The sequence below is a fragment of the Aethina tumida genome, chromosome 4 (assembly GCF_024364675.1).
Source record: "Aethina tumida isolate Nest 87 chromosome 4, icAetTumi1.1, whole genome shotgun sequence".
In the NCBI taxonomy this organism is placed as follows: domain Eukaryota; kingdom Metazoa; phylum Arthropoda; class Insecta; order Coleoptera; family Nitidulidae; genus Aethina; species Aethina tumida.
In genome coordinates this window covers 27,449,539-27,461,879 of record NC_065438.1, presented here as the reverse complement: position 1 = coordinate 27,461,879, position 12,341 = coordinate 27,449,539, and the positions used below count along the sequence as shown (strand labels likewise).

The 12,341-nt window shown below is 32.6% G+C and overlaps 3 protein-coding genes across 6 annotated transcripts; 2 read left to right on the top strand and 1 right to left on the bottom strand.

The window, feature by feature from the left end:
* Window positions 1–3,575: 3,575 nt before the first annotated feature.
* LOC109605854 (gastrula zinc finger protein XlCGF8.2DB) lies at window positions 3,576–6,112 on the top strand. 4 transcript variants are annotated; one of them, XM_049965946.1, is made up of 9 exons: window positions 3,576–3,744; window positions 3,807–3,937; window positions 4,661–4,823; window positions 4,881–4,921; window positions 5,000–5,079; window positions 5,188–5,450; window positions 5,506–5,673; window positions 5,734–5,901; window positions 5,956–6,112. In XM_049965946.1, the coding sequence occupies exons 3-9, from the start codon at window positions 4,715–4,717 to the stop codon at window positions 6,060–6,062; spliced, it is 936 nt and encodes a 311-aa protein (XP_049821903.1). In that variant the 5' UTR covers window positions 3,576–3,744; window positions 3,807–3,937; window positions 4,661–4,714; the 3' UTR covers window positions 6,063–6,112. The 4 variants fall into 4 exon arrangements, with proteins under 4 accessions (XP_049821903.1, XP_049821902.1, XP_019878012.2 ...); XM_049965945.1 differs by lacking the exons at window positions 3,576–3,744; window positions 3,807–3,937 and adding exons at window positions 4,149–4,450; window positions 4,508–4,604; XM_020022453.2 differs by lacking the exons at window positions 3,576–3,744; window positions 3,807–3,937 and adding an exon at window positions 4,149–4,604 and having other exon boundaries at window positions 5,191–5,450.
* LOC109605855 (another transcription unit protein) lies at window positions 6,082–8,731 on the bottom strand. Its single transcript, XM_020022456.2, has 6 exons — window positions 7,844–8,731; window positions 7,375–7,753; window positions 6,951–7,319; window positions 6,679–6,894; window positions 6,416–6,605; window positions 6,082–6,252 (listed from the first exon to the last, which is right to left on the bottom strand). Exons 1-6 carry the CDS (start codon window positions 8,584–8,586, stop codon window positions 6,137–6,139), a joined length of 2,013 nt encoding a protein of 670 aa, XP_019878015.1. The 5' UTR covers window positions 8,587–8,731; the 3' UTR covers window positions 6,082–6,136.
* Window positions 8,732–9,054: 323 nt separating this feature from the next.
* On the top strand, window positions 9,055–11,871 carry LOC109605856 (dnaJ homolog subfamily C member 11). Its single transcript, XM_020022457.2, has 11 exons — window positions 9,055–9,284; window positions 9,435–9,564; window positions 9,620–9,875; window positions 9,927–10,246; window positions 10,328–10,423; window positions 10,486–10,597; window positions 10,654–10,770; window positions 10,831–11,153; window positions 11,273–11,385; window positions 11,460–11,589; window positions 11,654–11,871. Exons 1-11 carry the CDS (start codon window positions 9,213–9,215, stop codon window positions 11,674–11,676), a joined length of 1,692 nt encoding a protein of 563 aa, XP_019878016.1. The 5' UTR covers window positions 9,055–9,212; the 3' UTR covers window positions 11,677–11,871.
* Window positions 11,872–12,341: the final 470 nt, after the last annotated feature.

Here is a 12,341-nt window from a genome sequence, read left to right as displayed (position 1 = left end):
CAGCATTTGCATCATTCAAACACGTCGAGGTCATGCAAATAAAGGCATTCCCAGCATTTAATAGTAATTAGATGTGAACATTAAATTTATTCAAATTTCACGAAATTTTCGACGGTATAGTAGGAGTAGATAACATGTAAACCCTACAAATAAAACTAGCTATTCCTAGTAACATTTTAATTACCCCAAATTTAAATATTAAGATACTCTATCTTCAGACTAGTAATAATTTATTAATTCAAAAACAAATTCCCAACATATTCACCACAATGACGACAATTCCTACAACAATTAAATGTATCAGATGACGAATTTTTCCTTACTTTACCCGTTAAAAGCATACAAAGCCTATAATAATTTCGAGCCGTATAATTTCCACATAAAAGAAAAAGAAACTAAACTAAACATATTTCCGAAATCATTTGAACCAATAATCTAATCTCAGAAGAAAACAGATGAGTCACCAATCAAGTTACACACAGGATTCGAACATCACGAGGAGGTATAAACTAACTTGACAAAATGTTAGAATAGGGCTTAATCCATCCTATTTGAATTGTTACAATTAGCTTCTCTCCTCAGACTAAATCCACCTACAACTCCTGTTGTAGGTGGATTTAGTCTCCTTAAAATTGCTTGACTTAGCATTCAATATTTGCACATTTGCTTCTTTTAACGCATTTTGGATATTTCTTGAGCTGTGGGGCGTGCATTATGGTCCATAGAACTGAAATGTTTTCCCATTTCTTGCCTCATGAGTTGTATAATTGGTCTAATAACATTTTGAAGGTAGGTATTCCCTCTCAAGTTAAGAGAGGTCCTTCGATAATCTGTAATACCATTCCAAAAACATTTCAGTGCATCCCTGAAATGGGATTAATTCTCGGGGAAAAGCCAGTCAAGCGAGTTACGTCCGCTGACTAGGCATTTTACCCTGGACAACCGGACGTACCAAACTTACGTTGAACCCGGCAGCAGTAACACCGGCACTTGCCTTTTAGTTGATAGATTGTAACAATCTAGTTGTAACCTACCAACGATTAGTGTAATAAATCAGTTAAAATATCTACTGAATTTTATTCACTCAAAACCAACATCCAAAACTGGCGCTGTGAACAGGATTCATCAACGGAAATCATCTGAATTTTCGGTTTGTTTCTACAACTTGTGGTGAATCTGAACCAATCCGAAGTCACCTGTCTTCAGCCTGCTATTGGACCACCTGAAGATTCATTGGACAATTTCGACTGAAAATCGTCTTTTCGTCCCCCGAGCCAATTGAGGATGAACAACGTTCTACTGTTAATCAAGTACAGTCAGCGTCAGATCTGCAGTTACACCTCGAATTCAAAATCGCTTGCGGTGCATTGCAGTGTGGCCATTCAGCAAACCGTACCCCTCTGAACTTGATATTTTTGTGAGACACGTTCGGCACCTTTGGACTCGGCACGGTTCGGTTTCTGAATCGGAACGGAACTGCTTGGACCCACATGTTTATAATACATTAGCAGCGAAGTAAACAAGAGTTTTGTCTGTTTCTTATAGCGTTACACAAACTTGAATATATGGAACTCGATGCGAATCTTCAACATTGTTGTTGATATATAATTTGACGAATTGCTTGAATTGTTCTTAATAAAAACTATGTTTTAAGAAAGTAAAAGAGAATATTCCATCAGCAAAATAAAATATTATAAATATTATAATTTTATCTTTATGTATTCCATTTCCACTATAATAAAAGTAAATTATTTCAAGTTATAAAATGATTCTTTATTAAAAAAGTCAAATAATTATATTTAATGATATTGTATGATTAAAGTTCTCGTTTAATATTTCAATTAAATACAACATTTATTTTTAATCAACATATTTTTTTAATATTAACATTTGAAATCAGTTCAAACAAACTTAATAATTCAGTAAATAATTTGAAGTTCTTCAAATATAAAAGAAAATTTCTCTTTTGGTTTTCATTAATCTGAACTAAATTGTTATTATGATTATTATTGAACGAGTCGTGCTGTGGAATTAATAAAATCTATACCAAATTTATTCTAAAAAGTACCAATGTTTAAGATTTATCAGTAATTTTATAATTGAATATTATTTTCCACACTTTAGATATAAAATAAACGTTTGTCCTTTTTTATAGTCCTAAAACCGAATAATATGATATCTGCAATAATGTTCCTACTATATAATTATTTTTAATAGTTTTAAATATACATTTGTATTAAATAATTTAGAATTTAATGAACAATTTGTACGGTGAACAATATTAATATTAACAAAACGGGTAGTTAATTAACACATTTGTGTTTGAAATCAAAATCATAGTATTTCTCTCAGTATTATTTTAATAATTATATAATATATTTTTACAATTAAATTAACCATAAATAAATATTGATTGTTTATTACATTATTATCATTGTTTATTTTATAATTGTAGTTATATTATTAATTTCATAATTATATTGAAACAAAAATGTACTATATTCACACCGACTCCAAAATTTTATTCTAATAATGCAAGGTCGTCAATTATGCCGACCGCAAATCTTATTTAAAACGCTTTGCAGGTAAATATAAAATTGGAAAAAACTAATGGTAAAAACAGCATGCGTATCCACGGCAGTCGCGTTTCGATTCGGAAACCGAACATGATGAACGAAAACGAGCACTCCAAAATCGTCTTAGACCCGAGAAACCCGGTTTGCTGAATGGCCACACTGAACGGTATAGGCTTTTCCGCAGTATTCGTGGTATACAAAATTAAACCCAGATCATAGTTCTCTTTTCTGCCACTGGCTGCGCAAATGTTCAGGACGTACCGATGTTTTATTATTGTCACACGTAAATACGCGCTGGCTCGCAAATGTTGAAATTATTAAAATTATAAAACTAAGTATAAAATATTAATTTAATTCTTTAAAAATAGTCTCAATAAAAAAATGGGAAGGTGTTGTGCTGTTCATGGTTGCCTCAGTGGCCGAAAGGCAAGTGGAAATGTAGGGAAAGTGGGTTTATTCAAAGTGCCGAAAGTGAGTAACCTAAAAATAATATTAAAAATCAGTGTTGTTAATAAATATTTAATTTATTAATTTGCGCTATATTAAAATATAATTTGAAAAATATTTTTATTTTATGTATCTTATGTAATTAAGAAGTAATTATTTTTTTTATAGGATGATGAAATGCGTAAGAAATGGAACTTTGCTGTTAATCAAGATTTAAAAACTACTAGTTACGTATGCGAATTACATTTTAATCCTGAAGATGTGATTAAAAGTAATCAGGAGATTTTAGCGGATGGTAGTATATACGTGTATGAATATGAGAAAGTTCTATCTACGAAAAAAAACTGTACCAAAGTGTAATAGAGCTAATAACGATAAAGAAAATAATGAGAGCTTGCTATCAGATGATGTTTCTCTAAATACTTCTGATATAATTATCGATGATGTAGTTAGTGACTGTAGCTTACATGCTATTGAGACAAGTATTGTTAATGAACCCCTAAACGAAGTAATTCGGCCTGAGACAACGAATGAGCCTGAGACAATCAATGAGCCTGAGAAGTTTTCTTTTCATTTCATAAAGAAAACTCTGGAAGCTCAACCACTACGCAAAAATTGGAGTTGGACAATAATTAAAAATGCGAATATTTCTTTATCATATATAAATTCGAAATTGGAACTAGTTTGTCATGCAAAAATTGATATACATTTAAAAGTTACAGTAAGAAGCTGAAATAGAATTAATGACTTGAATAGCACTATGAAATTATTACTATGTTATAGATTACCAATGCAAAAACAAATATTCCGATTGATATGGGTGTGAATATCTCTTCAATGGATTGTGTTTCACAATTAATGAGCGGTTTGGAAAGAACCTTTTTTTGTAGTGGATCTGGCTATGATGAGAAAAAGTAAATATAAACACAGACACATTAATTAATCAATAATAAATAATACAATCACTCTCTGACAAATAAAATCTCAAATACTAAGTTAAAAATTGCATTGGTCCTTTGTTTTTTATTTTTGTAGTGCTCACAAGTTTGTGCTGGTATATTATTTTTACACATAGAGACAAAAAATAAACTATAATTTTAATTCTTAAAAACCTGTTGATAACATTAATTTATTTTTTTAATTCAAAATTTCCTGAAACTTACATTTTATTTCACATTTATCGAAATAATATTTTCAGAGCTGTCAGTATCAACAAGATTACCCGCGTAAAGATTTAAACGAGTACTTCTTCGAAACTGGCGCGCTCTACCGGCAAAAGATTCTTTTTGTCTCCTAAAATGCTACCATTTATTTAACATTACGTTCGGACTCCTTATATCTATACTTCGTGGACCCGAGAAACCCGGTTTGCTGAATGGCCACACTGTTGTTATCTTCTGGTATTACTATACATTTGTTTGAAGAGTGTACAAAATCATGAATTATGAATCTTTATCTCACAATTCTGCCTCAAATATTTGTAGAACCTGCTTGAAAGAAAGTGAAGATTTAAAGTCGATATTTTCTATCGACAACGAAATGTCAATCTCTCAAATTTTAATGTTGTGTGCTAACATAACAGTGGGTTTTAATAAATAATAAAAAAATTGATAAATACTATATAAATGACCTTTTAGATTTACGAAAAAGATGGGTTACCAGAAAAAATATGCTCGAGTTGTTCACAAAAAATGTTCAGTGCATATTCATTTCGACAACTTTGTGAAAATTCAGAAGCACATTTAAAGCAATGTTTAAACAAACTTGAATCAGTCAGTGTTGTTGAAGAAGTTAATAATGGTATGGTCAACAATTAACAATTGAATAATTTTTATTCATAATCAATTAATTTTGTAGACGTGGTATATTTTCACCATACCAGCCATCCATCATCCTCTGTAAGTTTTTAATTTGTGTAAAATATAATATTAATTTTTTGATAACAAATTATTTATTATCTTCTAGTATATTTTTAGGATGAGTCAAATCAAAAATTGTACAAAAGTGATATTCATACAAGTTCAAATGAAGCAATCTGTGATATAACTAAAAATAGGTAGATATAATTTTTTGATAAGATGAAAAATATTCGTAGTTTACTTTAAACAATTAAATATATTGCAAAATAGTTTAAGTAATCCTTATAAATTATACTTTGTTGCAGTAGTACTCGGTGTGATAAATATCTGAAAGAGTCTAGAACAGATTCTAATTTTACTGTAAATAATCTATCCAAACAGGAAATAACAAGGAAAATGAGAAATTTACCCAAAACTTGTGATGTATGCAACAAAACCTTTAGGTTCCACAGTACCTTAGCAAGGCACAAATTAACTCACACTGAAGAAAACCCATATCTATGTAGTATCTGTGGAAAAGGTTTTAAACAAGCACACAATCTAAAAATCCATTCATTCAGTCATACAGGTATGGTATGTTTGCAAGGGTCATAGACAGTTAATAAAATGTACAAGTTTTTAAGGGGAAAGACCATATGAGTGTCGTTGGTGCGAGAAACGTTTTGCAGCACCCGGAACTCTAATGACACATACTAGGACTCATACAGGAGAAAGGCCATTTACGTGTAAAATTTGCGGAAAGGATTTTCCCCAAGCTGGCAGTCTCACTTCCCATATTCGTACCCATACAGGTAAAAATTTTGTTTTTTGGCAATTTAAAGTATTTCAATTTTATAAATAATTTTTTCCAGGTGAAAAACCAATGCAATGCAAAATATGTAACAAGAAATTTAATCAAAGTGGACGTCTTGTTGTACACATGAGGATACATAGTGGTGAAAAACCATATTTATGTCCCACTTGTGGAAAAAGTTTTGCCATTAAAGGAACCTTAAAGAAACACATACGGACACACACAGGTAACATTTGTAAATAAAGTACCAACCATTATTTGAGAATTATAATATTTTTAGGGGAAAGACCTTACACCTGTACCATATGCAGTCAAGCATTTGCTCAAAAAGGTACATTAAATACACACATGAAGGTCCACAAGCAACAGGATCTGACAGCAGACTGATATTTTATTAAATAAAAGATTAGTAATAAAATAGTAATTTTATTAAAAAACTTATCAATAATAAACATTAATACTTAATCACTATCTTCAGAATCATCAGAATCCTTAAGTGCCTTTGGTTTATCCAATTTCCTTGATCTTCTGTCTTCAATGTCAGATCCTTCTTCATCTGAAGAGTAAATGGCTCCACCTACAAATATTTTATCTTTTATAAAATAGTGTTAAAACAGTTTTGTTATAAAATCATTTTGTTTATATTAGTAATTATTACCTTTAGCATTTTTTCCTTGTTTATTGAAAATAATTTAATAAAGTTAGTAAAGATATATGATATAATTTATATATGTAATTACCTTTTCCAGAACCTGATTTGTACTTGTTTTTAATAGCATTAAGAGAAATGCCACCTCCATCTTCATCACTACCATCATCTTCTCTAGTGAAACCGCCAGAACCTCCAATATGTACTCTGGGTCCGTCGTCTTTCTTCTTCCTGACTGGTTTAGTTTGTTTTGCAGTTTGTCGTAGTTTCTCTTCCTCTTTCTGAAATAATTAATTTTATGAATATTATTATTTTTATTTTATTATAGAATGGCAAAATTATGGTACTACAAACCTTAATTTTCAAAGCCTTGTCATGATCTGGATCAAATCCAACTTGTGATAAAATTTTGATGCCGCTTGTTTTTTGTGAGCGATCGGCAAGAGACAATGTCATCTTTCTGTGTGTGAAACTCTCTGTCGAATGCGGTCTGAAACTTAGTTTTGTGCGGAAAACGGCCTGACCTTGCAAACCTGTACCTTGCCTGATAAACAAGTGATTGTGATCACCCTGAAAACAATAACAATTTATATATATATTTATAATTTAGTTATTAAATTCCTTACTTGTAATGGTTGTTTATACACATCAAAAATTTCTGAACCTAGATGTAAACTGAAAGACCCATCTGACCATCGAACAATGCGAGCATTTGACTCTTTTTTCGTATTACCCTCGTCATCCAAGTACTCTCTCCACCGAATCGTATTTTCTACTTTCAATTTCAGTCTTGCTCTACCTTCTTCATCAAGTGTTTCTTCTTCATCGATTTCATCTTCGTACGTTTCAGGATCGAAGGGTCTAGTCTCGACGGATAAGAAATTAGGTAGTTTGACAAAATTTATGTCCCTGCCCAAATCGCAGCTAATTTTCGGAATTTCCACGTCGATACGAGTTTCTGGAATGGGTTCAGGTTCAGCTTCTTTTTCTTCATCCTAGAAATAAATAATGAAGTGTAAAATTAATAACACCGTTATAAAAACAACTTACATCTTCGATAACATTATTTCTAGCCTCATTTTCATCATCATCAGATCTCCTCTCATCTTCATCATCATCTGACCGCCTTCTATCATCCCTATCTGAGTCCGCCTTTTCTTCCTCTTTTTCTTCTTCACTACTAATATCGTCAGCGTCGCCGAAAATGTCAGCAGCTGCCACACTCTTTTCACCTTTCTGTTGTTCATCGTCGTCTTCACTATCTGAATCGATGATTTTTGACTTCTGCTTCTTTTTCGTTTCAGGTTCTTCGGATCCCTCGTGTTTCCTTTTATCGCCCGGCGATCCACCATCGTCTATTTCCAAATTAGGACTGCCGGATCGACTGCGATCCTGAGAGCCAGCCCTGGACTTGGATTTGGAACGGGATCTTAAAAAATAACATAATAAATTAGATACTGATATTCAAATCAAAAATTGATATTAATTGGAATTTCAAATGTGATCAACTGATAGATACCTTGATCTTGATTTCTGTGATTCTCCACTTCTAGACCTAGATCTGGATTTTTTAGATGCAGGACTTCCCGACCTAGATCTGGATTTTTTAGATGCAGGACTTCCCGATCGAGATCTGTGAGGGCTTGCAGAACCTGATCTTCTGGATCCCGCACTCCCTGATCTAGACCTATTCGATCCTTGAGACCTCCTAGATGCTTGTGAACCTGATCGGTTTGATGCCTGTGACCCTGATCTCTTGGATGTTTGAGAGCCAGACCTTCTAGAACCCGCACTGCCAGACCTAGATCTGTTTGATGTTGCAGAACCTGACCTAGACCTGTGAGAACCAGACCTTTTAGATGCATGGGAAGCCTGAGAACCAGACCTTCTGGATGTTTGTGAGTCTGCTGACCCCGACCGTTTAGAATTCACACTGCCAGATCTGGATCTCTGAGATCCGGCATCTCCCGAGCCGGACCTGGATCTAGATTTTCGTGAACGTCCAGAAGCTTGCGAACCGGGCGAGTTCGAATGCCGAGAACCGGACTTATTCGACGCTGGCGATTGTGATCTTGATCGGCTGCCACTGCGTGATCTGGCAGAACCCGCTTCGGACTGGGAATCCTGGGATTTTCTGCTGAAGTTCGGTGAATTGGAGGCCGACCGGTCCAGGCCGTGTCCCGGTGTCGGGGCGGGACCGTTTGTCGGAGATACGCTTCTACTCCTATTCGAGCCACTATCTGAGCCCGAGTCAGACGACATGTTTTTGATAAATCTATGTACTGTTTCTGATTATGTTTCGTTGACAATAAACACCTAACCTAACCTAAACACCAAAACTTAACCTTATTTACAATGTCACCAACACACTGTCAGCCTCACATCAACTTGACATTTTAAATAACTGACAAATGAATTTTATTTTTTACATAATTTCTTTTCAATTTACAAATTTGCTATTTTTTTAGTTGAAGAAAAATCCATTTACTAATATTTTTTAAACGCACATCCCAATAACAAAAAATATTTTATATAAATATATTTCTACGTCATTGAAGCATTTAAACATTGAAAAGAAAATATAACAAAAGGAACACACCAGTGCAGGCAGTTCTCATCATCTTGTAAGAAGAAAAATCTATTGTGGCTGCATTGAATAAGCTGAACAGTGTAAATAGTGTGTGTGTGTTGCCTAAAGTGTAGGCGCCTTGAAAATGAGATTCGTGCCTGCCACTAAATTTTTCCAAATTACATTTATTAACAATATTACACGATTTTAATTGTATTGATGAGAAGTAGCTATTTTTGTTGTAAATAACGTCGCCAGTTTTGCATTTATATCATTAATTGCGTCTTGACATTAGGATTTTTCTTGTCACTCGGAAAACATGGATTTGGATTCAGACGAGGAAAATGTTATGGAAGAGGATTTTTACTCATTTCTAAATCTACCAAAAGAGGTAAGAATTAATGCCCGCTTAACGTCATTCGATATTAACCTAAAATTTTAGTTCTTTTAAAAATTTAACGAGTCTCCTAACCTCAAATCTATTTTTATAATTGTGTAATATAGGATATTCACGTGAAAATTATATTTAATATAATTGTAGGCATCTAAAGAAGAAATAAACAATGCTTATAGAAGATTAAGTTTGATGTATCATCCTGATAAACATGTTGATTCTGAGGCAAAATCCAAAGCAGAGATATTATTTAACAAAACCAAACGGGCCTATGAAAGTGAGAACATATAATTTTAATATGAAAAAAAACTCTAATATAAAATTCATTCCAGTTCTTTCTGACCCACATAAAAGGGCCATTTATGATTCCCTTGGGATGAAGGGGTTGGAAACTGAAGGTTGGGAAATCGTGCAAAGGACAAAAACTCCTGCTGAAATCAGAGCAGAATATGAACAACTGGCTGAAGAGAGGGCAGAACGTCGCAAACAACAAAGAACAAATCCAAGTGGTAACATAACTGTAGCAATTAATGCAACTGACTTGTTCAATCCCTATGATGATGATTTATTCGATGACGAGTTTGAAGAGTATGTTATTAATTGTGCTATGTGTTAATAGATTAATTATCTGCTTTTCAGGGATCTTCTTTCCAAAATTCCCAATATTGAAGTATCTTCAATGCAGTTCACCCAATCTGTTGATTTCCCTTTAACACAAAAGGACACTTGCACTTTGGCTGGTTCATTGCAAACTCAAAATGGCACAGGAGGAGGTGGTATTAATTTGAGCTGGAGGCATATCTTTTCCCATAAAAGTTGGGCAGAAGTTGAAATGACTGCTGGTAGTGGTCCAGGTTTATCGTTCAAAGGTTTCAGGACACTATCAAAACGATTTTTCTGGAATGGTGGCACTGTACTTCAATTTACACCTGAAGGAATCAGGCCTGGTATAATGTCTAGTAAGTTGTTAGTTATTAAATATTTTCTGTACGTTTTATTTTTAATCTCTCCATCTCTATAACTATAACTATTGTTTTCAGCGCTTGCAATGCAAATTGATAAACATTCTGTTGGCTATCTTACATACCATGGAGGCATAAGGTCTTTATTTTCTACATCTGTAGTTAGAGATACAGGTATTTTTATTTAAAAAATAACCACATATCTTTGTGATGTTATACAAACATTTATTTTTTAGAAAATAATAGGTACAATTTTGCAATCCAAGTTGGACTTCCCCATTCACATATTTCCATGCATTACACCAGAAAAATGCTACAAAGGGAGTTAAAAGTTAAACTAGCATTTAAGCAAGTAATCTAATTGAATAATTATGATTTGTAATGTAACATTTTTACGTTTGTAGAATCGGAACATTCGGAGGAGTTCTGGAATATGGAGCTGAAAAAAAAATTACAAAGCACAGCCACCTGTCATTTGCAGTATCTTGTGGTGTACCTTCAGGTGTTAAGTTAAAAATAAGGTACACAACAACAATATTAAAATAAGTATTAATATTAATTTTTTACTGTCTTATCTTCAGATTAACAAGAGCTAGTCAAGTTTACTCATTCCCTATTCATCTTTGTGAAGAAATCATGCCTGCCCCTGTATTTTATGCATCTGTTGTCCCCATTGTTGTGTACATTGTTGTCAAGAAAGGTTTTGTTGAACCATTCCTCAGGGAAGAGAAAAGTAAAAAAGTCGAGAAACAAAAGCAAAATAATCTGAATAAATTAATCGAAAAGCGAAAGGAAGCACTAGCCGCACAAGAACTTATGACTGCCACTTATGATAGAATAAAAACTGATGAAGAAAATAAAAAAGGATTAGTAATAATCAAGGCGATTTACGGAAAGTTAATAGGTGAGTTTTTCAATGGTTATTGTTGCTTAGGTAGGATAATATGTTCTGAGATCTCTAGGTTGAAACTTGGGGCTATTTTCCATAATACACAGTATGGTAATAAGAGATTTAAATTGCAGATACTGAAGCTGGAGCTGGAGATTCAGAAGTATCTAATGAAGTCTTAGATGTTACCAAACCAGTGCAGTGTTTGGTTAAAGATAGTAAATTAGTGATTTATGAACATACAAAGGTAGTTATTGTTTTCATTATTTTAATAATAAAGATGTGCTTTACATGTAAGTGATTTTATAATTTGACTTTTAGAGTGAACTTCCTGGATTTTTCGATCCAGCATTGGGTGACGAAAAAATGTTGCATATTATCTATAATTATCGTGATCAGCCACACGAGGTCACCGTTTCTGATGGTGAATCTATAAGACTACCCAAAACATGTAAGTGAATCATTTGTTATGTATGTTTGATTACTGATATATTAATGTATTATAATGGTTTTAGCACATAGGACAAGTGGCACATAACATAAGAATAAGTTAAGAAAAATAACTTAGTTGGACACAATTAGAAGAAGAGTTGATACTCCGAAAGTTGCAGCAGAGTTGGTATTGTATTGTAAATTATTTATTATACCAATTAAATTGTTATTGATTATTTAATGCTGCAATACATTTTGTTGCATATAACTTTTACAGAAACAATAAAGTTGTTACTTTTAATGTTATTTTAATTTCATCACAAATTATATATTCACTTAACTTATTCCTTAAAAGTGGAAAATGAAAAAAAAAAACTATATTTTTTTCTATTAAATTGCCCTATACCTAAACCCAATAGTAAAAATATTTTTTTAAATATTGACATTGATGGTACTATGATGTCTGTAAAACCACCAATTTTGATGCTGGAAAATTCATTTTAACACTCCCAAATTTTATAGTGTTCACGACTTAAAATATCAAAAACTTTGTTATTTTAATTGGAAGATCATGTATATCTTAGAATAATCAAATTGAACATTAAGAAACCTTTTCACTTCATATAAGCATTCCTTATTGTAAAATTATAAAATTGATGTAATTACAATATGTATTTATTCATGGAATTAAAATTAGTAACTCTACTACATAAATGTATCTCTTGATTGACGATTAATAAAGAAAAAACATAATTTATTATTTTAACATAC

Coding starts and splice junctions, on each gene's coding strand:
- LOC109605855 (XM_020022456.2), bottom strand. CDS start 8,586: ATGTCGTCTGACTCGGGCTCAGATAGTGGCTCGAATAGGAGTAGAAGC. Junction 7,320..7,374: donor GAAATAATGTTATCGAAGAT/GTAAGTTGTTTT, acceptor ATTTATTTCTAG/GATGAAGAAAAAGAAGCTGA. Junction 6,606..6,678: donor ACAAGGCTTTGAAAATTAAG/GTTTGTAGTACC, acceptor TAATTATTTCAG/AAAGAGGAAGAGAAACTACG.
- LOC109605854 (XM_020022452.2), top strand. CDS start 4,461: ATGAATTATGAATCTTTATCTCACAATTCTGCCTCAAATATTTGTAGA. Junction 4,605..4,660: donor TGTTGTGTGCTAACATAACA/GTGGGTTTTAAT, acceptor ATGACCTTTTAG/ATTTACGAAAAAGATGGGTT. Junction 4,824..4,880: donor TGTTGAAGAAGTTAATAATG/GTATGGTCAACA, acceptor TTAATTTTGTAG/ACGTGGTATATTTTCACCAT.
- LOC109605856 (XM_020022457.2), top strand. CDS start 9,213: ATGGATTTGGATTCAGACGAGGAAAATGTTATGGAAGAGGATTTTTAC. Junction 9,876..9,926: donor TTCGATGACGAGTTTGAAGA/GTATGTTATTAA, acceptor TCTGCTTTTCAG/GGATCTTCTTTCCAAAATTC. Junction 10,424..10,485: donor ATCTGTAGTTAGAGATACAG/GTATTTTTATTT, acceptor TTTATTTTTTAG/AAAATAATAGGTACAATTTT.